The following is a 26463-nucleotide window of genomic DNA, read 5'->3' on the forward strand; positions in this document are numbered from 1 at the left end:
TTTCGTTGAAATCCCGATATAAAGTGTGGTCTCGACCCTAACTTTGTTATTTTATTGCGATTATCTCACGAAAAAAATCTTGTATTAACTCTACCAGATTAAATCTTTTATATACATGTAACAATATTATATATTTTTTAAAAGCATATATAAAATACAACATCAATCTTTAATATTGAGCATTTCTAATCTTTAATTGAAAGTTGAAAACTTATTTTTATTGGCATTGATCGTACATGCTTATTAATATGTGTAAATCTATTCTAATCTACACAGAAAAAAATCAATGTTAAATCAACAATTCATTTTGTTTCATATATAAGCAAGAATATAAAATCTTCTTGGAAGACTTTATAATTATAAACAGACATAATTTGTTTACATGAAAAAAAATTGTTCTCTTTGTATAAGCAAATTATGTCTGTTTAAGATTACAAAATCTTCCAAGAAAATTTTATATTCTTGCTTAAACGATGAATTATTGATTTAATACTAAATTATTTTCAGTGTATAATTTACACAAAATAAGTTTTATTTTATTGTGCGTAAAATATAAAGGAACACCTATGTAAGTAGACGTAAAACTGTGCTGCATCCGATATAGTTTTCGTGCTGTTAGAAAATGTATGGCGACGAGAAATGGATTCGTAATTCCGATCATTGGTACACGTCAACTTAACCGATGGTAGAAAACGACATCGTTGATATTTCCGGCAGGCAACGAGTAACCGTAAATGTTCGACGCGTTTCCGACAAGCCGGTGGCGTAGTTCATTTTCTATACGAATTTATTCGCATACAAACTTATACGCTATGTATGCTTTCTTGAAAATGCCTCACAGACAGAATACCCTTGCCTTTCCTTAAAAAAGGGCCATTAATCTTGGATAATTCTTTTTCGTTCGTTGTTCTTGTTGAAGACTTTGTAGAACATCCGCGTGCCAAGCGAAATATTATCTAAGCCAAGCGTTTACCTAAAATCTTCAAGTATTTTATTTAATTGAAGAAAGCACATTCTTTTAAATTCGATTCGTATGAATTCAATTTTTGCTTTTTATATTTCTTTGTGCATTAGAGTTCAAAGTTAACTCTAAAAATATTAAAGGACTCTAAATCGTCATAATACACAATTGCAATTTATATGTGGTGAATGAAGTTAGCTATAGTAAACGTATATCGGAAGATAACGTGCACCACAGAATTCAGAGATTCAATAAAGAATCGTGCGAGCTCCTTAATGCATCCTTGGGAACGAAAGCAAAGTTTCTGTGTCGCTGTGAAATGTGATGTCGTAAAATGAGTTCTGTCATTCTACCCTCGGCCGCAAAAATGTGGTCAAGTGCTTCCAATTGATTGATTACTTAGAAGAGAAATTCTATAGTAGAATTATATTAAAGATCATATATCATTCTAAAGTTTTCTCACGTTTTCTTTCAAATTAAAAGAAACGGTTAATTTGAAATTAATTGGAAACGACGATTTTAAAATTTATAAAAATATTATAATTAACAAAGGATTATAAGAGATGAATTGTACGGCAAATAAAATTGTTGTAATAATAATTACTGAACAATTTTCTAAAATTACAAACAATTATATTTTTATTAAATATGATATAAATTTTGTAAAATTTAACGATCGGGAACATGAAGAATGGAGATAGAGAAAGGGATGCGAGCTGGTGGGGGTTGACAGCGGAGGGCTGAAAGCGCGGCGTTTCTATCCTTCGTCAGCTGTCCTGTTTGGAGCAGTCAGTTCGCGTTGTGGCTTTGCCACGTGCTTCTCGCGATCTTTAGATACCTTATGCAATCAAGACATGCATCGGAATTCTTTATCATATTTTTGTGTGACGATAATCAAGATAAAAATATTATTTAAAAACTATTTTGTCTAATGCATTTAAGTAGTTCCGAGAATATCGAGAGCACTTTCATTATCAACATGATCTCGTGTCGCAAAAGTTTCAAAAAGCCAGAAACTCGTGTATACGTGCACTTGGTAAGTTTTTAAAAGATTTGAGTTAAAACTCGTAATTAATCATAAATCAATTGGATCTTGATCGTTTCAGTGTCACAAGCATATAATATATTATAAAAGTAACAGCTACGTTTCTGTTCAACTATACGTTTACAACAATTTACAAAATTCGTAGTTTTAAAAAAATTTTGAAACATTATTTAAAAATTTAGAAACATGCTCTTTTTTAGCATTTTTTAAACAATGTAAATTATCAATATTTATTTTTCTATATATTATATATTTATTCTTTTCCTTTAACTGTTCTCTTAGCTATACAAAAATTAGCTATACAAAAATTTGATAAAATGTTACAATATTGAATCAATTTCGTGAATATGATTATAAACATAAATATTTAAAGTATTATAATATAAATTTTTATATTAAAGATACAATAAAAATGTAATAAAGATATAATTATTCTTTTGCAATAACAATTCATGTAATATTCTATCTTGTATTGACACGTGCGATAGATTTCAAGAGCTCCTCGACCTTTTTCAAAGTATTTAGAATGTTTTGTAAAAAATTTGTACAAATCATGGGTATCAAAAAATATTGTTAAAATTTCACAAAGGTGGCTTTCATTCATCATTATCTAATATTCTAATATAGACGTGCATTCTCTTTTTCATTACACACATTATCTTCTCCTATTAATTATTCATTACATTATAATCCGTTTATTATACTTTTAACCATCACTCAAGCAAATAGCGGAAGCGTGCGCATTTGTGAGCGTGACGCGTTGAAGCATATTTTAATAGAATTTATTTGATAAGCGAGACGGATGTGAACTAGTGTTTAACAAAAAAAAAAATAAAGCTTTATATATATATATATATGTCTGTAAGATACAAGCGTCTCAAAAAAATGAATGAAGTAGTATGAAATGTAAATACACGAATATAAATGAATGTATGATAGGCGTATTTAGTGCATTTATAAATCCGATTTGATTTGCATTTATATACTCTTCATATGCACGTATAATTGTTAAATATACAATTACACGTTACGTACATACAGGTGCGTCGAACGAAATAATAAGTTGTTTTGATATTGTATCGGTGTACAATTGAAAAACAAATGTGCCAATAAAATGATGCTTTCTAGAAAACTTTGCAAGCAAATAGAAATCCGAGTAGACTTGGGCAACATCCCGTACAGGGAGAGCCGAGCGAATATGAGAGCCAAACTACCGTGCCCGCCGCGGAAAACTTTGCTAGCAAGGATAAAACGCCATTGGCTAAACCGATAAACATCAGAAAGCTTTAGTCAGGTTGAAAAATGCCCCGCTTCGAGGCTTCGCTCAACGTGGTGAGAAAAATCCCATAAAAAGTGACGAAAGCTCGTGACGTGATAGTATTCCGCCTCGGAAAAAGCTTCCATACTTTGTTCGAGTGTTTCCCAGTGCTTACCATTTGCCCGACATACATTTATCGGCTTCCAACGACGAGAACGAAACGGCTTCCGCGCTGCGCCGCGCCGCTCCTCGCCTCGCTTCGAGCCAGCTCGATGATACACCCCGAAGAGGCATCGCGATCGCAAAACGAGCTTTGCCCTGCTTCAGAATACACAGAGACAGTTATCTATGTATTTCGTTGGAGAACTTCATAAATCATACCGATACCAATACATCCTCGAAAAACAGATCGTAAGAAAAAGCTTGAGAAAACGTGTGTGCTATAAAAATCTCCTGGAATGTTGCAATTATTCATCTGTTCGTCTGAACGATTTCTACATTTATAATTTGCCAATTTGATGAATATGTCGATCATTTTTTCTTATAAGATAAATGTTTAAAATAGACAAATTCGACCGGTAATGTAACAACACAAATTAAACAAGAAACGTCTTCAACGGTCGTAGCTAGATCTCAGTGCTTATATTTATTCGCGTGATTTACTTCTTCAAATTCTTTACAGTTTTTTCAGGAGGAGGGAGGGAAGAGGTTATTTAGATGCATCAAATATTATTAAATTAATTTCAATTTAATAAAAGTGATATTATTAATTCTTGTTCAATTATAGTTGTGTTATGACCGAAAAGTTATTCGGCGCGCAGTTTGTTAAATTTGAAGAAGTACATAAAAAATCACACGAATAAATGTAAGCATTAAGATCTAGCTACGACCGTTGAAGGCGTTTCTTGTTTAATGAATGTTTTAAAAAAATTTTTTTTTCAGTAAAGTGATTCTTTTGCCAAATTATGCTCTTCTTTAGACATTTAAACATATTTAAAGAGATATTAGAAAAGAGCATTGAAAAAATAAAAATTATATTTCAAAGGTGCTAACTAGAATTCTTAATTGTTTTTGCAAAATCCAAAATGTAATTGATCAGAGAAAATCATAAAAAAGGTAACGCAATGGGAACTGTGATACTCTATATATACAAAACATACGCAAGATCCTTCTTCATACACGTACATTTATTTTAAATTGCCCTTATATAATTAAAACGTTCACAAATTTATCTCTCAAAACAAGACGTTCCAAAACAGAAAAGTAGAAAACAAAATATACAGATATATATATAGTCGGCAGGAAAGTATTAAAAGATTATATATCGATAGACAAATAGCAGAGTGAGAGAGAAAAAACATAAAAGGATATAGTTAATCTCTCGAGTTCTCCAGAGTACTACCGCTATTGCTATCGTTTGGCTCGCAAACTTTTTCATCATCTTCGTGCGCTTCTTGATGCGTTACATCGCGTTTCGTGGACTCGTGATCCTCGTCAGAGTGCTGTCTATCGTTTTCGATTTCCTCGGTCGAATGCTGTCGCGTTTGTTGCGGACTTCGAGCTCGAGACCCTGATTTATCTTTCGATTTTGCACGCGCCTCTTTGCGTCTTGATTTCTTTGCTAAGATATAGATTAATAATTACATATTACAAGCTACTCTTAAATATGTGATTGTGTGAAGAAAACAAAAAGTAGATAAATGTTAGCATCATTGCTCCTTTGTTAGAAAGAAATTTTTCCTTTCGCTAAGTCTACAATTGATGTTGTACGGCCTTAAGCCGTAAGAAATTGACCAACCATGATCGATTATTCTCCTCATATTCAACTGTGATTGGTCAATTTCTTAAGGCTTACTACATCTATTGTAGACCGGGACTAATGGAGTTTAAATTACCACGGGAAACACGCTTCCGGCTCGTATCGCTATCGCAATCGCTCTCGTCAGAAAAGTCAGACTCCAGTTCCCGCTTAGATACTCTTGAACGTTTCGTTCTGCGATTAAACGATACGGGCGAATCGTCCCTTCCATGCAAGGCGTACCGTCCGGATGACTGATCCTCGACCTCTTCGTCCTCGTATGTGCGCTTTCGTTGTCGTCGCTATCATCGCCATGATCATTTAAAATTATATTTTATACGATTTAATTTCTAATCAAATATCAATAATTTACTCATACTATTTTACAAAATAAAATATAGATTATATGTTAATACGTTATTTATTTTATTTAAAACTTTATGTATTTATAGCTATCTTTGAATATTTTGTGGAAAATGTTGACTCTACATTTAATTCTGCCATCTTCTCGCATTAACAACTAAACGCCTCGTGTTACGTGTTGACGCAATAGACTCTTATTACAATTCACCCCACGTTCTTTTAGCTCAAGATGTAAAGGTAATAAAATACTACAACACATAATACTACTGGAATCTCTTTACAGATCTTCTATTCTTAAAAGATTTAAGAACAAAAATAATAGAATAACACAAATATATTTAAATGTATATAAAATTGAATGTTATTGTCAAAGTGTATAATCGAAACTATTCGTATAGGGACCATTCTGACAGACATACCTTCCGATTCTGAGCAACAGTGGATCGTCTATACGGCGAACGTCGAGTTTTTCTTCTTGCTTTGCTACTACGTTGTCTGCTGTTGCGTCGTCGTGACGTAGTTCTTTTCCTACATTCACAAATTGAGCAGAATCAGTAATTCATTTCGATTTTTCTCTTTCGTTTCTGAATTCAGTATCTTATACGTTAGATTTATTATAGCAGTCATTATTTATATATACATAATATATCAATCCATTAAAAATTGTAAACATTATTCGTTTATAATAGATTTCAAGAGACTTCACATTTATAAAATTTAAACACAATGTAATATGTATAAATTATCTTTGAGATATCGTGAGACTTAAAATTACTCGGCACAAATAGAGAACACAAGTAGATTTGTCGTAGAAATGCTATTGGCGTACTTGCGCTCTTGCGTTTGACGAGAGGATTCCACATCGGCAATCGGTGTACGTACGTCGGATTTTGAGCTTTTCTTCTCGTTTTTCTGGTTATTAGTAGCTGTTTCCTTATTAACAGATGGGTTAGATATAGCATTCAAAGTAACTAGTGCTTTATAACGACCACTCCTGTGTCGTAAAAGTCCAGCATTTAGTGCATTCTTTAGAGCTCGATGTACCTGCGATGCAGATCATGTACGTTATACAAGTATTTAAATTGCTTTAAATTTTATTATAAGTCACAATAGAGATTACTTTCCTAATTTTTAAAAAGTAAATTCTTTATTTTGGAAAGTAATTTATAATTTTTAAGATGCTAACAAATTAGAGAAGCACAATAAAATTTCAGTAAGATCACGCACTTTTTATTTAAAATTATTGTTTCTTAAAATAAATTTCTTATGACAATTTGAATAGAAATGTATTTTAAGTGTTGACAAAGAATTCTGAGAAGCGTTTCACATTTCATGTACAAATTACTACCGATAAATAAATACATAAATTGTTTAATGAAAAAATTGAAATTGCGTCTAGGCGTCTACAAACCCATTTTTTTTGTGTCACCTGCAGCGTCAAATTTTTTGGTGATACATTGCTGCGCCGAATAAAGCTGAGAATTTCACGAGCTGATGAACCTCTGGTATCACCAAGATTTGCCACTGCATCTAGCACGCGAGAGATGAGTCGTGGATGCGATGGTCGAACCATTTTGAAATTTCACGAGTGACAATTCACTTGAAGTGAACCCTTTAGCTTCACTTTCTTGTAAATTTCTAGTAATTAAATTTCAAGTTAATTTACCATATATAGGATAAACAATATAGTTATTATTATCGAATATTAAGCAACTACCAATTAACGGACTTCTTATTATGTTAGTTATTGTATTCTTATATCTTTAATGTTTTCCAATTATGATACAACATCCACATTTTTAAAGAATAAAAAAATAATTTAGAATAAATTCTTTGGTGTTTGTATTGCTAATCGTAGGAACTATCTGAAATTTTGTATACTATTTTCAATACCGAGACTACACCTGTACGCATATTACCTGATCAATGCCCAATGATATCACAAAATATTCAATCGTTTTTCTCGATGTAACAAACAGTTCTGTACCGTTACGGTAAACCCGTCATTAAGTGCGGGTGATTTTCAAAAGCACCACGAATTTCGTTGAGACATGTCGTCATTTGCGTTGAAGATATCGTCAAGATGTCCGTTGTCTTCAAATAATATTCTTCATCTGTTTGACGATGCTGCTTTTTTCTTTTAATTGGAATCGCGCCAAATAATTTGGTGCATGTAAAAATATTATCCCTCTGTTCGAAAATAAGTTTAATTGTTACAAGTGAAAATAATACAGTTGGCAGAAGTGAAAATTACTGACGTTGCGTTTTATTTCTTCCACCAGTAGATCTCAAATAGTTTGAAACGTCATAAAGATTTTTAGATTTAAAATTACAGGCATTTTAACGTTACCGCAAGTTTGTAGTAACATTGCAGAAATCTTTTGTACTTCCATACAATATTACAATGTTTCGATGTAAGGTTTATGCAATGCATCTTTAATCTTTTAATGCAGGTTATGATTCTAATCTTCACTTTTTATAAGAAATGTTATATTAATGATTAATATTATTAAAATATAGATTTTTTAATTGTAAACACATGTCCTTCTTTTTTTCCGTATTTAAACCTCCTTTCTTCCTTCTCCTTTCATCTGTCATTATTTTATTTTTTTTCTTTTTTATATCCAACGTTTTATAATATCTATCCATCTATTACATGTGATTTTTCGTGAAAGACAGAAAAGAAAATAATATTTTATTAAATAGGTTTTTATTTCTATATCAAAATTTCAAAATATTATACCTAATCCAGCAGTTGTTAAAAATGTATATTATTCTTTTGTATATATTCGCTCTCCTATTTTCTTTTTTTTATTTTTCTTTTTTTTATTTTTTATTTTAAACACTTTTTTTTCTTTGTTTTCTCTTCTTTTAAACTTTTTTCTTTTATAATCTTTTTTTATACAAATAAATGTTTAACTTTGGTAGAAAGTTAATAAATTAGAGTTCATGTGTTTCAAAAATAACTAGTTAAAGTTAAAAATTAAGTCATTTAAAATTAACTAAATTAAGTTAAAAGTTATTAACTTTATTGTTTAACTTTTAATTTTTTAATTTCCCAATCCTGCAAATGAATTACAAGAGTTTGTAATGCAACGCAAGAAGATCTTTCTAAAAGTCATTGATCAAGAGACGCGGTAGCACGCGGTAGTTTTGTACGGTCCCGTAAGATACGGGACCATGCCGTGCACCAACTGGGCCGGCCTTTCCACTCTCTTCGGTCGCTCAAGTCATTCAATTTTAGAGCTCTATAGCGCAATCAATTGCTTCTCGGTTCTAATACTGAAAAGTGTGGAAACTAAAATCACTGAACGCTCATTGGATAAGAGACCATTAGGTCCATCACGACAGTTGAAGCCGGCATCGCTTAAAATATCTTAAGATATCTTAGGATTGCGCTACTCTTATAATATTATATAGAGCTCTAATTGAACTTACCCGAGACGCACGTGGCCGACGGGGTGCACGTGCGTCTCGAGCAAGTTGAATGACCGAGCAACCGAGAAGAGTGGGGAGGCTGGCCCAGACGGCGCTCGACATAGCGCTTATCTTACGGCACCATGCACGGTCAACAACCCGAGTGGGGCATTAAAAGAGACGACGAAGTCTCTCTCGCTACGCAAGACTACCGCATCTCTTGATCAACCACTTTTAAGATCTTGCATCGCACCGCATTGTAATAGAAGACGGATAGATATAAAATGTTGGATATAAAATAATGAAAAATGAAAGAAGAAGAAAGAAAGAAGTTTTTAAATACAGAAAAAGATGAAGATGAAGAGAAGAAAGGAAAAAAGAAAGGAAAGAGTTTGAAATTAAAAAATCCATATTTTAATAATATTAATCATTAATATAACATTTTTTATAAAAAGTGAAGATTAAAATCATAACCCTGCATTAAAAGATTAAAGAAACATTGCATAAACCTTACATCAAAACATTGTAATATTGTACGGAAGTTACAAAAGATTTCTGCAATGTTACTACAAGCTTGCAATAACGTTAAAATGTTCGTAATTTTAAATCTGAAAATCTTTATGACGTTTCGGACTATTTAAGATCTACTGGTGGAAGAAACGAAACGCAACGCCAATAATTTTCACTTCTGCCAACTGCATTATTTTTACTAATAATAACCAAATCCATTTTTTAACAGACTATACAAATCTATACATTAGAAGACTCATCAGACAAGTGATTAATGTTTAGCATAATTTCTTAATTTTTATTAAAAATTTTTATTTATTTTTTTTTTATATGGCTTCAAGGTTAATCAAATTCACAAGAACAATTTATATATGTACGTATCATACTAAAAATGCACAACAATATAGAGATACATTTTGCTGTATTTATAGAATGGAAAATTGACATTGTGTGTCATCTCATCTTACAGCTTTGTATCACGAGGTAGTATCGGGCATATGTCAGTGTCAGAAATTTTCGCGGTACCGTAGTCTCGAATTACAAATTAAATTTTAAGGAACGTCTATCATTCTGCTCTTTCTCAAATATATATTTGTTAAATACCGTGTAACTTGTATTCTGTGCCGTTGACGAGGATATCTGCATATAATTTCAGCTAAACTTTTAGAAAGCAAATGTACGATATCATCGTAAAAAGTTATTTTCACAATAAATTTGTTTTCGCAAGACGCGTTGAGTAATTAAAATCTCTGCTTCCAATTTATATACATAAATGGTACTGATAATCAAATCATTCTATCGTCACGTATTGCACGGTACCCACTTTTCAAAGCGTACCCCGTACTTGTGTACAAATAGCTGTATTTGCCTACGGTGCGGTTCGTTCGCTTTCAAACGTCTTTCGCTTTAAACTACTTTCGAGAGGATGAATATATTTGTTGCACAAGCAGCGAATGTACATACGCGTAACCATCAAGATTTATCGATTCGGCACTTGTCTATTTACTACATGTTGTCGCGCATCACTACGTAAAATGAAGCAAGGCAAAGGCATCCAAAGGTCTAAAAGGCATTGGAAAAATTAAGTCTTTTTGTGATCTTCGTCAGACGTTTCTACTGTTTCGAAAAATCGCGCGATCATAGAAAAAAATGTCACAATAGCAAAAATAATCCATAATAAATGTAAAAATAAAGAACAGATATTTTTAAATCAAATTTTTGATATTTTAATTTATGTATATAATTAAAGTATACATAAACATGAAAAAAAATTTTGTTAAAAATGGCAAAAATATGAACGGTTTCATATTTTTACCATTAAAACTTGCCATATGAATTTTTCTCAAGCTATAATTTTCAAGTGATGATAATAATATATATTTGTTTCAAAGGCATCGCACACAGAAACGAGCACTTTATCAGTTAAACATACGAATTTATCGAACAACAGTCAAACATATACATTTATCGAGCAGATAGATTCACGGTGCACAAGTATAGCATAACATTTAATAGCGTTATTAAACTTTGAAGTACCTACACCGTTATTTTTCTTCTCGTTTGTCACTAAAAAGGGAACGTTTGTTTTATTCATAAATGTCATCAGCATCACTGCGTTTTATTCACAAATGTCATCAGCATCACTTACTCACACAGCCCATACAGTACAAAACTTGCAACAGTATTGTTGCAACGTTGCAGCAATGTTACAACGTTGTAGCAATGTTGCAACAATATTTCTGTAGCCTTCTGTGCTGTATGGAAGGATTGAAAATTAAATTCTAATTCTCAATTAATTCGCGAATTGCGACAATATCATTCCTTGTACAAAATCATTCCTTATTATTACCAAAATTGCAATCAAGTAAGACTATTCGTTTGCAATATTCACTAGAAATAATCATTAAGTAGTTTATTGCCATGCCATAAGTCAACATCAAAAGTAAAAAATTAATAAGATTACATTTTTTTATTGTCTAATTTAAAAAATATAATTTTCACTTTTAATATGTTATATTATTAAATTTATTATATAACACAATAAAATTTGTCATATTTAAATATAAATTTATTTTTTAACTCTTATCAATACTTTTATTAATATTATATTGACATTTGCTATAGTGCGAAACATCGAATGGTCCTGTTGTTAAATGAAATTAATGAGCAAATTCGAACACGAAGCGAGGATCTATACAAACTTACGAAGCATTATGAAGCCGAAAGTTCTGCTCATCCTTGCCAACTTCATTACTTCTGCCTTTTTGTAAGTTTAATCTGCAAGAAGCTCCGTGTTACATTTTATCCTATGCATTTTGATGATGTCATTTATATGCAAAATTTATTTAAAGAATCGCGAGATTTTTTTATTTAAATTCAACAGCGATTTCAAACAATTTATAAATCACATAAATGATTATGTATTCGTTCCTGTGCAACGATGCGGTCTTGACACAAATAAAACCATAAGCATACTTACTTATTGTCTCTTGAATAATTGATTTATATGTACGTAGATATATACAATAATTGGAGATATTCTTTCTTTCACAGACTAATAAAGGTCACTTTTATTTAAATAGCTATAATTTTTTCCATATCGTTATTTGGTCAATTATAATAAAATTAATGCTTTAATTAATTACATGTTAATATCTAAATTAAATATTAATATAATATTACATTTTGTTGAAAACAAATATAACACGCTTCCTACTTCTCTGAGTAGGTCTCTTCCTACGTCTCAAGTCAAATAATTTAGAGTAAAAAGTTTTAAGATTTATTAATTAATAAATACTACAAAAATGTAATTCTTCTGGAATATAAATGTGAACAATATAAATTCAGAAAATTGAGCCATACAGCAACAAGTACAAATGTAAGCGAATGTGGCATTGTTCAGAACGCTTTTTAAATGCAGTAAATATGATTCTAGATTTATTTAGATCCCCCACTCCTTCCCCGCGATGTAAATTGTAGCCGTTTTATATTGCGCTAGCCGTCGTATATGTGTACAAATGTATGTGCATGTATAAAACTACGTTCATCAAAATTTCGCGATGCTGCGAGCTAAAGTAAAACGATTTATTTCACATTTACATACACGCGTGCATGTAAACGCATATAGATACAATATGTGGATGAATCGGTGTTGACAAACAAAAGAACCAATTAGATTATGCATGGGAATATTAGGACAAAATATTCCAACTTATAACTGTATAATCTTTTTTCTAGTCAAAAACCATGCGTCAATTCTGATGTATTGTTAGTGCAAATAATCAATCTATCAATTTGCTTGTCACGTGATTTAATTCTCTGTATACACTTGAAATCTTGTGTGTTAAATAAGTTTTATTTATATTAATTAAAACATTAATCTTGTCCACACGCGCGTGCGTCAATATTGAATATTTATTTTAAAAAGTGTTCAAAAAGTTTTAGTGTTTCTTCATAATTCATAAAACATGAAATTAATGTTAACAAGCGACGATTTACTTAACTGATGAAATTACAATTAGTTTCACAGCGGCCGCGAGTGCAAGAACGTACGTCAAACAGCAGACGCAAAGCAATAATCACAGCAACATTAGTAACCTATTAGATAATTTACTTCGAGGCTACGACAATAGTGTTAGACCGGATTTTGGCGGGCCGCCGGCGACTGTCGAGGTCGATATTATGGTACGCAGCATGGGACCCATTTCCGAGGTGGATATGGTCAGTTACATTTTTGTTCAGTCAAATCGTGATTATCTCGCATACGCCGCACTTTGGTAACGCGTTACTTTTTATTAAAGTCACACATTCCTAATCTTAATTACACGAATGCTTTACTAACGGATTTCGATGAAATTCCCTGCAGACGTACTCAATGGATTGTTACTTCCGGCAGTCGTGGGTAGACAGACGTTTAGCATTTCAAGGTGGTAAAGAAACACTCGCTCTAAGTATTTCTATGTTGGCGCGGATCTGGAAGCCCGACACGTACTTTTACAACGGCAAACACAGTTACTTGCACACGATCACCAGCCCGAACAAATTTGTCAGACTTTATCAGAATGGCAGAGTTCTTTACAGTTCCAGGTATGCACGTAATTTCAATTAATACCTCGATTCCATAGATTAAAAATATAAAAAGAAATTATTATTAAAATTAGTTAAGACTCTCGAAATTTAAAACAATTAGTAATAGGGAATTAGGCTAATGAGAGTCAGCGCGGGTAAAAGTGCACAATCGTATTAATATTATACAAATTATTTATTCATCATTGAATTACAAATGAACGAACGTTTCGACTCGCTTTGGAGTCATCTTCAGCTTATCAATAAAATCAAAAGTCATAAATATGAAGTTGAAAAAAGAGGCTGTGTTTTGACGCCTTTTGCAGCCAGCGTAAATTAAAAAGTTATTAAATTTACATTTACGACTTTTGGTTTTATTGATACGCTGAAGATGACTCCAAAGTGAATCGAAACGTTCGTTCATTTGCAATTCAAAGATGAATAAATAATTTGTATAATATTAATACGATTGCGCACTTTTACCCGCGCTGATTCTCATTAGCCTAATTCCTTGTTACTAATTGTTTTAAAAACATAATTCACGTAAGAGAAAGAGAGAGAGAGAGAGAGAGAGAGAGAGAGAGAAAATCATATTCGTACAATAGATATAATTATAGTAACATACATATTATATTTGTACACTGCCACAGTTATAGATGAAATTTAAAGAGTTGTGCAAAATTAAAAGAGACTAAAGATTGCAAATGTAAAATGCAAATGAATACAAAAAGAAATTAATTTAATTCGACGTATTTCCGTCAGTTTCTATTTATTGTTAGTTAATATTATTAATGATGCATAATTTCACGCTAGTTTTCAACTAAAAGAGGTAGGAATCACGTACGTATAACACAGAAACAAACGTCACTGTTTGCTCGACACCAAATCTTTGCAAATCTTTTCTCGACGACGTGATGTATGTATGCTGAATCTCGCGCGCGTACGTGAACCCAAGGGTTAATTCTGCAACTACACAATAGAGTCGATTCGAAAGACTAGGTCGAGAGAAGAGGAACAGATTAACAATAAGGAGATGGTTTTATCGCTTCAATACTCCTTTTGAAATTATATTTGATTTGGTTTTGTATATGATGAGTAACGATATGTAACTTAAAATAAAGGAGCGAAAATTCTAAGCTTTATATTTTCCATATCAATCTTTCAATTTCATCGAAATAGATATTCAGTAAGCAAGCGTTGTTAATTAAATTTTATTTAGATTTTCTGAAAAATCTTTACGAAAGCGGCCAATCATAACAAAAAATGCATGATATCTTATTTGTTAACAATTACAATTTTTTCTCGATTAATATATGCGTTTTTTACTATTCCAATTTGATATTACAAATTCATAAGATGCAACTATTAATTTTGCTCCAATTAAACCTTGTTCTCATAGTTGAAGAAATAAATCATTTTTATAGAAAAATATATATACTTTACCAATATTACTTGGTACAAATTTTGTTAATCATAATTTGTGATAATTAACAAAATTTTAAATAATACTTTGCAAGTGTAAAAATATCATCTATTGTGATAATTACGAAAATTGTCCCTTGACAAGTCGAAAAAAGAGGGCAGATTTTATACAATTGCTGTCTCGTCTTGAAAAACGAGGTTCTTTGAAAAACGAGGTCTCCTATACCTTTCTCTAACCGACTGAACCCATTCGGACTGAAAAACATCGTGATCACGTTTATAGTGTTATTTACTTGACGCTTTATTGGTTCTTGCCTTTTATTTGACCATCGAGATTTATATCTAAACTAGTAAAAATAGAAATTCGTTGATTTTAGTATTTTAGAGATCTATCCCATAAGTATTATAAATTTGGGACCAAGTCAAGAAAACAAATCGTGTTTGCACATAATATAATTACTGTTTTATTTATGCTTCGCATAAATAATATCTGCTCTTTGCTGTTGATCTATTCAATCTGACGTTTATATCGAATTATTTGTATTGCATACAGAGAAAATAATAATATTATTAAGATATATCATTTTAATATCGATTCGTGTTCTACAGATAACAGTATCTATAGCATTCTGAAACTTAATATGACTACACAACTTAAACAAGAATGCCTTCTACGGTCGCAGCTAGATCTTCGTGCTTGTATTATTTGCCAAATAATACAACCACGAAGATCTAGCTGCGACCGTAGAAGGCGTTCTTGTTTAAGTTGTGTAGTTACAGTAACGATCAAATATGTCTCTACCTTAATATGACTAATTAAGAAGGATACAAAGTTATGTCTTAATAAAAAGTAATGTAAATTTACAAATATACATTTTGCTTTATAAAACCAAAAAGTTATGATAGGCGATTACAAAAGAAGAGAAAATTTATAAATTAAGTATGTATTTATACTTTTCAAAGTATCTTGATGTATGACAATGTGACGTGAAAATGATATCTCCCAAAACATTAAGACTAAAATTTTTTCCTTAATAAATTGCTAATGTAAAAGACATTATTCTACTCATTGGCTTGTGGCTTGTTGTTAGATCGAAAGAATTCATTTGATAGATAGAACGCAACAGAAAAACCACACTTCTTCAGTAATCCTTGCTCGAATGGTGGGAAACTTTTCGAGAGTGACTTTTTACTTTTCTTTTTTTCTTTGACCTGGACGACATGTCTGAATCTTTGGAGATCAAGTTTTCAGATTAGCTTTTGTCATCCGAATGTTTACCCGGAATTGTAAGTAAGTAGTCATATATTTCAAAGCATACGAGCGATAAGTAACGAAATTTCTGACAGCGTTACATTAACTATTTACCAGTTTACGTTTAAATAAAAATTTTATACTTGAAAATTTTAACTCGTATATTTTTATCATTAACTTTACTAATTTTTTTTCAAGAATAGTAAATTGTTTTAAAAGATATTTTTCTCTTATTATGTTATATTAAGCGCTTCATTCAAATCATAATTAAATATGATTATAATTTGATTTATTTCTTGCAATCTTAATCCTAATTATTATTGCTTTTCTTTGAATATTTTAATTTCTCCTTCATGTTGCTTCTTTAAATTCTTCATCCTTTTTTAAACTTTTTCTCGAAGAAATTTACTGAAAGAAGCTGAAAAGTTGTCGCGCCATTGCTAACTTAAAAATTGCCGTGAATTATTTATTTTGGGGCCGTTTAATTTTATCGCTCAGTTAATCTTTTTCTCACGTTTTCGTAAAGTTGGTCTCTCTTCATGCTTTTAATCTCATTCTATTCGACTTCGCTTTATCTCGACTTTTTCCACTACGATCATTATTATTCATGAAGCAGAGAAAACTTGTCATTACAAAGGAATAAAACTTTTACTTCTTTCCATCGTATTGTCAGAGGAAATTGAGAAAGAGTGTGAGTGAGATACAGCGAATGTGAAAAGGAGAGAGAAAGAGAAGGAGAGGAGAGAAAGAATGTGTTTATTGTAGCGTAGAATTATGTGTCTCATTAGAGCAACTACCCGCGCAATGCGTGTTTTACGTGAGTTTAGAATACAACTTTAAATCTTTCTCGTGGTCTTGCACAAAATATATCATTTAAAACTTTCATTATACTTAATCGTCTAATTTGCAGGAAGTTAACTAATTCTCTTTAATTGTAACAAACTTACGATATAACTAGAACGTAGAGGAGAAGAGGGTATTATGGCTACTGTAAACAATATAGCCACCTTTATTATTTCCGTTATTAGATGACGTATTCTAACAATTACTTATGGAGTTATTCGTTCAGTAGTCCGTCATTTTTTAATGATGCTAATATGCCAATGCATAATAATTGACAATCGTTAAAAGGCATTTTTACTTTTGAGCACTTCTAAACTTTTTCAAGGTTCACCTCTAACCTTTAATTACTCTTACTTTCTCATTATTCTTAAACTTGAGTGTATTATATCACACGAAAGTACATACACTCGAGTGTTTTTTTGTTATTTAACTTTTTATTCGACTGTACACATTTCGAGTTATACAAAGTTAAAATAACATGAAATTTTGTAAATGTGGTTTTTTTAAGCAAAATTTTTATATTGAAATATTTCTTCGATAAATCGATTATCATTCTAGAGAACGGTTTAGAAACATTAGAGACATCATTTTATGCTTGTTGTTTAATGTTAAACAGGGATAAAGTAATATTTCTAATGAAAATTCTAATGGTATTTCTAAAGTTTTTAAACACAGAAAAATTCGAAATCAGAAAAATTTTAAACAATAAAGAATTAAAAATATATAATTTTGTAACACGGTACTATATTTCTTTTAAACTAAACTAATTTTTACAAATTATTTTTATGAATAGCCATATTACAACCACTTTTTTTCTTCCACCGATTATGCAGTGCACTAAATTTTTATAAATCCTGTCCTGAAAAATAAATATTTCATTAATACTTTGAGTCTAGAATCTGTCAAACAACACTTTGACAAATGTAACCTCGTTCAAGTTTTAATAGAAAATATTAAGTATAAACAAAGTTATTCAATAAAACAAAAATGGGTGCCATATTACCTTCTTCTCCTCTACGTTTTATTCTTCGATTCTAACTCCTATGACACGAAGTTTAACACGCAGTGTGATAATTCAACCAAATCCAAAATAAATCTGTTATACAAAATTTCAAAATTTATTGAATTCTCTATATCGTTTTAGACTTACGATCAAAGCAGGATGTCCGATGAATCTCGAAGATTTCCCAATGGATACACAGAAATGTCCGTTGCAATTTGGCAGCTGTAAGTTTAATAGGTTTATTTGTTTCGCCGCTCTTAAAGATCATTTTTCTCTGTTTCTTCTTTTCTTTCTTCAGCAACATTCGAATTACATTGGTATCTCGAAAGATTTTAACAACAAAAATAACGATATTTAAATAATCGGTGCAGTCGATCTTTTTGGCAACACGAAATTAATTCATTTATAGTTGGCTACACGACCCGCGACGTAATCTACAAATGGAACAGCGCAAGGCAAGTCGCTATATCGGAGGACATGAAGCTGTCGCAATTTGATCTGGTAGCTAATCCCACCGCAAATCATTCGACTGCACCAGGCTTCTCGCATGGTGAGATTCTCTGCAAACGGAATCAGCAATATCTAGCTTATCAATATTTCTAGCGCGTGTAAAGAAGTAGAAAACGATAACTAAGAATCATAGAATTAAATACAAAGAAGTCGATAAAAATCAAACTTTAATATATGTATGTATACTTGTAAACTCACAGAATGAGCAAAATTGATGATCAAAAGACAAGGCCGAAAATTGGGAATTTTACAGAAAATTCGGTCAAGAAAAAAATATTGAAAACGAGGACAGATGATACGAAGAGAGAACAGGGAAAGTTTTAGAATTCACATCCAAGCGGAAAATTTACCCAATTTGAAAATTTACTGCCTCTGTAATAAATTTTAAAATTAATTCTATTGCAACATTTTATATTATAAGATTTTAAAAATATTTTTTTGCAACATTTTATATATGACATTTTGCAGAATCTTTTTAAGTGTTGCACATGAAATGTAAAAGGTTGAAATCTTTCTGAAAGCTCTTTGCAACGAGCACTGCTGCATGAAAACTTGAAAGTTTGGATATACAGGGTGTTCATTAATGATTGTACCTACTTTTTACCATAGGAGCATGATTTACCGACGGATATGTATTTCTAATATACTATATTAGAAATAACAAATGCGTGCTCCTATGATAAAACGTGGAGACAACCATTAATGAACACCCTGTATAATTAGAACAAAGTAATCATTGAATTTTTTTTTACAAATTATTTATTAAATATATTAAATATATTTCAGCGGAGTACTCGATATTGCTGGTATACTTTCACTTACAAAGGCACATGGGTAATTTCTTGATACAAGTATACGGTCCTTGCGTCCTGCTGGTAGTCCTATCTTGGGTCTCATTCTGGTTAAACAGAGAAGCTACTGCCGATCGAGTATCGCTAGGTGAGAGCAGCTAGTCATTAAGATTAATAGTTAAAGTGTTCTTTGGAAATTCTACCGTTACAATCTATAATATCTTAAACGTAAAGTTTATCATACTTTTAAAAAGATGTATAAGGGCATTTCACGTGAAAGGAGTCTACCTAATTATATCCATTTTTAAAAACCTGAACAAAATTCTCAAAAATACTTTAATACATGTAGAATATTATACTATAAAGCAAATTTTGGGATTGCTATTGGATCTTCTTAAAAATTAATATTTTTTCCAATACAAAATTATAATTTTAGCCAAAAACTAGATAATACTTATTGATAAATTATTTAATACTGCGTAAATAATATATTTTTGACAAATAACTATAAAATAAAAAATAGTTGTGAAGTCTTTGCATTTTATATTCTTTAGACTTATTTATTTCGCAATAAAACGCAAAGACTTCACAACTATTTTTTATTTTATTTGTCAAAAATATATTATTTACGCAATATTAAATAATTTAGCAATAAAAAATGATATTATCTAGCTTTTGGCTAAAATTATAATTTTGTATTTGGAAAAAATATTTGTTTTCGAGAGGATCCCATTGCGATCCCAAAATTTGCTTTGTGATGTGATATTCTACATGTATTGAAGTATTTTTGAGAATTTTTTAGATTAAAAAAAATGGATATATTTGTTTATTTCTTTATTTAAAACTAAAAAATTAATTTTTTCAATGCTATTAAATTTTTCTCACTAAAATTAACGTTTTTATCTGAAAGTATGGAAAAAATCCTTTAAAAAAATTTTTTTTTTTTTTTAATTTAAACTAAAATAGTCTTCAATATCTTTGATGCAAGGCATATAATACTTATTTTTTTTATCATCAACCTTATACGATATGTCCACTAACATGTTTTCATTATCATTTTAAAAATCCCAGTTTATTTTTAGGTGGACCTCTTTCACGCGGAATGCCCCATATTATAGTAAAACACGCGTGTGTAAAGGCTTAGGATTAGAATATAATGCAGTGCGAACAAAATGCGTAAAAAAAATTTACATTAGCAAGCATGGAAAATGTACAAACACACATTTAACATGCAACACTCCTAATATATCACATATGCGTTAACAAAATGTGCGGCTTCTATAAATTTATATCTTTCCTACGAAAATCAAAAGTAATTATATCAAATCGTTTCCTTTAATTTGTACCATTAGACAAGTATTGACAAATTTTTAAAAGCTATAAATTATAATAATCTCTTTACTGGTGCAGAAAATTAATTCCTTGTTAAACGCCATTTTACTCTTTATTTATAATTATGTCTACAGTTATTTATTTGTTGCTGAAAATATTATAGTACAGTTTATAAATAAAATAAATTATAAAATAGAACTTTTACAAACTGAATATTTGAAAGAAATAATTAAAGTCAAATAAAATTAATAAATTATTTCGCTCTTAGGTACTCACTTAAATTCAATTGAACATTACTATATTAAAATTTTCATAATTGCATAATTCATTTGTTGTTGGACGTTACATCTTATTTCAGGCATAACGACTGTATTAACAATGACGTTCTTAGGACTTGAAGCAAGAACCGATCTGCCTAAAGTTCCTTATCCCACTGCTTTGGATTTCTTCGTATTTCTGTCGTTCGCGTTTATCTTTGCCACTATAATACAATTCGCAGTGGTGCATTATTTCACCAAATACGGATCAGGAGAGTGTTACTTTAGCTCCGATCTAAGCGACACTGAAAGTTCGAGTGAAGAGGAAAATGTAACTAAAAGGCTAATGAAAAATCAACCGGTAAATATTTTTTTCAAACGAGAAATTGTTAATTTTTACGTTTATTTATTTATTTTTTCCCATTTCTCAAAAGAGCAAACATAAACGCTGAGACATGATCATCGAATCAATGAAATCTAATTAAATTGAAAAAGGATAAGAAAATAACAGTAGAGATTCTCTGTAACAGATTTAGTATAATCTTCCTTTCACTTCCACATCTCAATAAGCATAACTTGAAACGTTTAATAATCCCGGCTCATTCATATAAATATTGTTTCAGGCTCGTCGGAAGAGTTCCGCAAGTTCTAGCACGCGAGGACGTGGCAATCGTAACTTGACGATAAATGATGACAGTATGATCGAAGTGATACCATTGTCAGCGATCTCGATACCCGATAGGGATCCAACGATGACCAGGCATTGGCAGATATCTTGTGTGACTTGCAGCCCACCACCGAGACAAGTGGTGCCGGTGCCGCCGATGCCGCTGCCACTGCCGCCATCGGCACCACCGCTGCCGTCCTCCAAGCGTACACCGTTGTCCACATCCAGAAAACGACGTCGACGAACACCTAGATACAATTCGGTATCAAAGATTGATCGCGTCAGTCGTGTAATGTTTCCCCTCTTTTTCCTGACCATTAATCTCTTCTATTGGTACGCTTATCTCTCACGTAGCGAGCGAATTCACTATTACAATTCCAACACGACGTAATAAAATCTTCTGCTTCAAACGAGATTGCAAAGATTACAAAATACATTAATTTGTGCTTTAATATTGGAGAACGGCACAATCTTGATGTAAAAATGTGCGTATAAAATTATGACCATTCATCTCATTGTAAGACGAAAAAATGACGAGATTTTATTAGGAAAAAAATTACAGCTTAAAAGAATAAAGAGAGAATAACGTGATAAAAAGTCATAGTTGTCCCTTCATAAACAAATGTGAAGAAAATGATTGAGAGACATCAGCGTAAAATACATCAGAAGAATTAAATGTATTTTCCAAATAAATCTAACAAATAAGTAAAGTAATGTGCACCCAAAAATTGAACAAACAGAATGTTATTTTAATCATGATAGAAAGACAAGGGTATATGCTTGAAATGCATAACAGCGTATGCAAAAAGTTATCTACAAATACCTAAGCACAATGTGCACTTTTTTTGTATCAAATTAATTATTAAAATTATTTTGTGATATAGGAATTATTTAGAATTATTTGAAAATATTTTTTATTTTCTACGCACCAACAACCGCGGTTACTCTTATTAGCCCATTAATAGTTGACAATTTGAGAGTACTACACTTCGGTGTCTTTTATTGTAATTTTTTTTATTTTTCTAATGGTCACTTTTTGTGCAAGTTAAGGAAATTTAATTCAATTTACTCTTTTCAACAAAAAAAAAAAAAACATTTCCTATATAAAAATTTATTTCCAATACATTGCATCATACGATAGGGATGACATTAAAAAAATTTAAACTTAATCTAATTTTCTGCAACTTACGCATGAATTACAATTGTTTTAATGCATAACAAGTTTACGTATGTCTTTAGATAAATGTGTTCAAAATCGCAATACAAAACACGTATTAGCAGTGATGGGAAGTAAGTGATTACAAGTAACGAGTCACTTTTAAAACGTTACTTTTATTATTTTTTTTTTTTGTAATAACGATTTGATGGTTCAATTTTTCATAATGGTAATGGTAACGCCCGGGTTGGAATAGTCTCTTTTGACAAGTAACTCGTTGTTATGATGCATTGAAAAAAATAAACCATTAGTTAACCTGATTACGACCTTATAATGATCAAAAGTAACGCAGAAATAACATGTTACTTTGACTCGTTACAAGTTAATACTTTTTGTTGTCAAAAGTGATTATTCCAACTCTGGTTTTACTATTATAAAAAATTGTAATGCTATTATCATGATAAAAAAAGTATCATAAAAAAGCAGCGGTAACGGATAACGATATTACTTATTGTAACTCGTTACTTCCTATCCCTGGATATCAGATAGCAACATTATATGAGACAAGGAAGAAGTTTTACATATATACATATATAATTTACACAAGCTATGTAAGTTATACATATATATATGTATATATACATACGTATATAACTTATATATGACTATGTTATACAATACCTAATTCATATATGTAAAGAGGGTAATTATATTTTTTGTTTTTAAACACAAAAATATTTTTCACAGAGCATTCATCTTCAACTGTTTTTGGAAGTATTTGCCATCTCCTTTGGTCGCTTGTCTATTAATATCCTTATGTCGCTCCCGACTCACTATCTCTTCCAAAACTTCTCCATCGCCTTTAATTAATCTATGCAAAAATACAAAAAAATTTATTGTAACAGACATATATAAACATAAGTTTAAGGAACAAAAATAAGTAAAAAATTTGTATATATCTCAATTGCATTACACAGGCCAACATAAATTTCGATCCAGAAACGACAGTAATCAAGGTTTTTAACATGCTAGAATCTGTAAATCAAATCCATTCAAAAACCTTTGAAATTGCATACTGCCATTTCTGGATCAAAAACAATTTTTTTTTATAGGCCTATTAACTGTGTATTTTACAACATATTTACCTGTGTCTTCCAGTCTCCTCGTCATATATTCTGCGCACGATGCTCTGCCTTTTTTCCCATTCCTCTTTTGTCATGGGTGCCATGACTTTTGCTCTTTCTGTCACGTCCAATACAATTTCTTTCGCTTTTTCCTTGCCATCTTGGACTTGTTTATTTTCCTTAGACTTCTTCTTACCATGGCCTTTTTTCTTGGTTGCAGATTTCTTCAATTTTTTTTTCAATTTCTTCTTCATCCGTTTTTTCTTCTTCCTTTTCTTCATGGCCTTCTTCAATTTTTTAGCCTTCTTTTTAGCCTTCTTCTGCTTCCTTTCGTTCTCTGAGCTATCAATACTGCTGCTACTGCTACTGCTATCAGTATCACTGCTACTGCTGCTGCTGCTGCTGCTACTAACATGACTGCTAGAACTGCTGCAGCTACTGTCACTAGTGCTACTACTGACACTAGAAGAACTAGAAGTGGACGAAAATCTCTTCCTCTTTAATTTCTTGCGACTTGGCTGAGCAATGTCTTGTGCATTTTCTACTTTTTTCTTCTCTTTCTGTTTTATTTGTTCAACTATTTCTGTGTTATCTTTTGTTGAATCAGATTTTTCTGTTTTAGAGATAGATCGCGATTGATTTGTATGCTCCTTTGAACTACTCTCACGCGAGAGCTGACTAGTTGTATCGTGGCCAGTACTTCTATGATAATTTGATATCCTTGATCTGTTATGATTAAATGTTCTTTCAAAAGTTCTGTTATTATATCTATTATAATAATTGTTATGTGTATCTCTTCTATTTCTATTATAATAGTTCTGGTGTCTGTAAGGTCGTGAATAGCCATAATCTCTTTGATTATTCATAAAGTTACCAGGTCTACGATTGTAGAATCTATGATCGTTATTATATCTCCCAGTTCTTCTTTGCAATTCTGTACTATTTCCATACTTTTTAGTTTTGTACCTTACATCCTCATCTCTATCCTTCTTCGCTCTATACATGTTTCTCTCCGAGTTTGAAGAACTAGAACTATTGGAACTACTTCTACGTTTTGACTTTTTTCTTTTATCCTTACTGCATACGTTTCGTCTTTTTCGGTTTTTTTCAGAATCATTGTTGGAAGAAGAAAGTGAACGTCTCTTTAACCTGTTCGCCTTTGCTTTATCAGACAACTCTGTCTCTCTAGCAGATTCCTCCAGATTATTCATCATAACAATTATCTGTCGAAAAATAAACTTTATTTAAAACAAAGCTTAGAAAATTAAATTCATTAAAGTAAATGATTTGTATAATTGAATTATCTAATTCTATAGTTGAATCTATGAGGTTAGTCCACTTCTTGTATTACTAATAGAAAGTCTACTATTCTCGACAAAACATGTTCACTTCAATAAAACGTATATACGTGCTTATTTATAAGCCACAAAAGACTTGACTTTTCCAATAAATAACACTGTTTATTACAATACTACTACAATACGTTACAAAACCTAACCTTCACCACCATGCTCGTCGACCATTAAGTCTTGTCACGTAAAATCATTGTACCAAACAAATAATAATATATCTCTTTCTCATTTATTAATATTTACCGATCAAAAACTTAGCAATTTACCGAAATATCATAAAAAATTACCTGTTCATCACTCTCTAACCATCTCCACCAATTCAATCAACATTCAATCCAATTCAACCTCCATCATTTCGTTTAGAAACTTGAAACGGCGCGCAAGACGGCTTTTCATCAAAGAGGTTGTATTTAGGGTTTTTCAAGCAAGTTTGCCTTTTCCGTAGCCTTTTTGTTGGTAACGAATTCTATCCAAGTAAAATATCACAGAGAGAAAACTCTCTCTGAAAATACTAAAATGGACTGTAGCCTGTAGAGCCTATATAGAGTCGGTCACATCAAATTTGATTAATCTAATCAGCTGATTAAATTGCCAACTGCAACATTTAAAACTAATCATTCTTAATCTAATTTTTTTTATAATTTTAATTAACAAATTACTTAAATATTAATTTAAAGGATTATATTTGACATAAATATAAATTATAATTTGCAAAAAATGGAGGAGGAAAAATAATGCGATCAATTTTAAGTTTTGCAGTTGACTACATATAGTTGAATTTAATCGGCCGATTAATCAATTGGAGATGAAGTCCATAGGCTCGTTCTTTTTTCATGCCCCAAGACTGAACTTCCTGCACGGTTTAGTCTTTTCTCTTTTTCTTTTCACCTTAGAGAGAAAAAGAAAAAAGATAACCGTGCGAGAAGTTCAGTTCTAGAGTGTAGAAAAAGAACAAACCTCATGTAATTGCTTACATGCAAAAAGTGTAAAATATTATAAATATAATATTAATGATGTGTGTGTTCTAAAACACATCATTATTTTAAATATTTAATTAATCTATTAATATTAAATTAATCTCTCCTATTTCTCGTCGCTTCAAATATTTTAAATAAATGTAGGACTTTTACAATTTTGAATTATCCGCGTTTCTCGTATTACCAATATAACATTCTTTAGTGTCAATAAAAACGGTGTTTTATTTTTAGTGAATATATAAATATTAGGCCTGTTCGTGTTGCTGCTCTTTTTGAATTAATTTCTTTGTCGTCTCTCTCTTTCTTACGATCAAATATATATTTATCTCATCTCGAGTGCAAAAATTTTTGGGGATTTCA

At 31.1% G+C, this 26463-nt stretch overlaps 3 protein-coding genes across 8 annotated transcripts; 1 reads left to right on the top strand and 2 right to left on the bottom strand.

Annotated features, from left to right (window-relative positions):
• Positions 1-1728: 1728 nt before the first annotated feature.
• LOC105198752 (gamma-aminobutyric acid receptor alpha-like) lies at positions 1729-22091 on the top strand. 5 transcript variants are annotated; one of them, XM_026136524.2, is made up of 9 exons: positions 1729-1997; positions 11477-11618; positions 12874-13072; positions 13218-13438; positions 18079-18161; positions 18347-18487; positions 19234-19386; positions 20962-21188; positions 21451-22091. In XM_026136524.2, the coding sequence occupies exons 2-9, from the start codon at positions 11506-11508 to the stop codon at positions 21883-21885; spliced, it is 1572 nt and encodes a 523-aa protein (XP_025992309.2). In that variant the 5' UTR covers positions 1729-1997; positions 11477-11505; the 3' UTR covers positions 21886-22091. The 5 variants fall into 5 exon arrangements, with proteins under 5 accessions (XP_025992309.2, XP_025992306.2, XP_025992310.2 ...); XM_026136521.2 differs by having other exon boundaries at positions 1730-1997; positions 20929-21188; XM_026136525.2 differs by having other exon boundaries at positions 1730-1997; positions 12874-13036; positions 20929-21188.
• On the bottom strand, positions 4433-7733 carry LOC105198413 (protein FAM133A). The gene is made up of 6 exons (XM_011165116.3): positions 7345-7733; positions 6837-7063; positions 6255-6469; positions 5845-5953; positions 5160-5364; positions 4433-4885 (listed from the first exon to the last, which is right to left on the bottom strand). Exons 2-6 carry the CDS (start codon positions 6996-6998, stop codon positions 4638-4640), a joined length of 939 nt encoding a protein of 312 aa, XP_011163418.1. The 5' UTR covers positions 6999-7063; positions 7345-7733; the 3' UTR covers positions 4433-4637.
• On the bottom strand, positions 21345-25698 carry LOC105198395 (ADP-ribosylation factor-like protein 6-interacting protein 4). 2 transcript variants are annotated; one of them, XR_005574208.1, is made up of 4 exons: positions 25414-25663; positions 23796-24997; positions 23332-23521; positions 21345-21742 (listed from the first exon to the last, which is right to left on the bottom strand). XR_005574208.1 is itself a non-coding variant. In XM_011165092.3 (3 exons), exons 2-3 carry the CDS (start codon positions 24986-24988, stop codon positions 23392-23394), a joined length of 1323 nt encoding a protein of 440 aa, XP_011163394.2. In that variant the 5' UTR covers positions 24989-24997; positions 25414-25698; the 3' UTR covers positions 22590-23391. The 2 variants fall into 2 exon arrangements, 1 of the variants encoding a protein (XP_011163394.2); XM_011165092.3 differs by lacking the exon at positions 21345-21742 and having other exon boundaries at positions 22590-23521; positions 25414-25698.
• Positions 25699-26463: the final 765 nt, after the last annotated feature.

The sequence above is a fragment of the Solenopsis invicta genome, chromosome 2, assembly GCF_016802725.1.
Source record: "Solenopsis invicta isolate M01_SB chromosome 2, UNIL_Sinv_3.0, whole genome shotgun sequence".
NCBI lineage: Eukaryota > Metazoa > Arthropoda > Insecta > Hymenoptera > Formicidae > Solenopsis > Solenopsis invicta.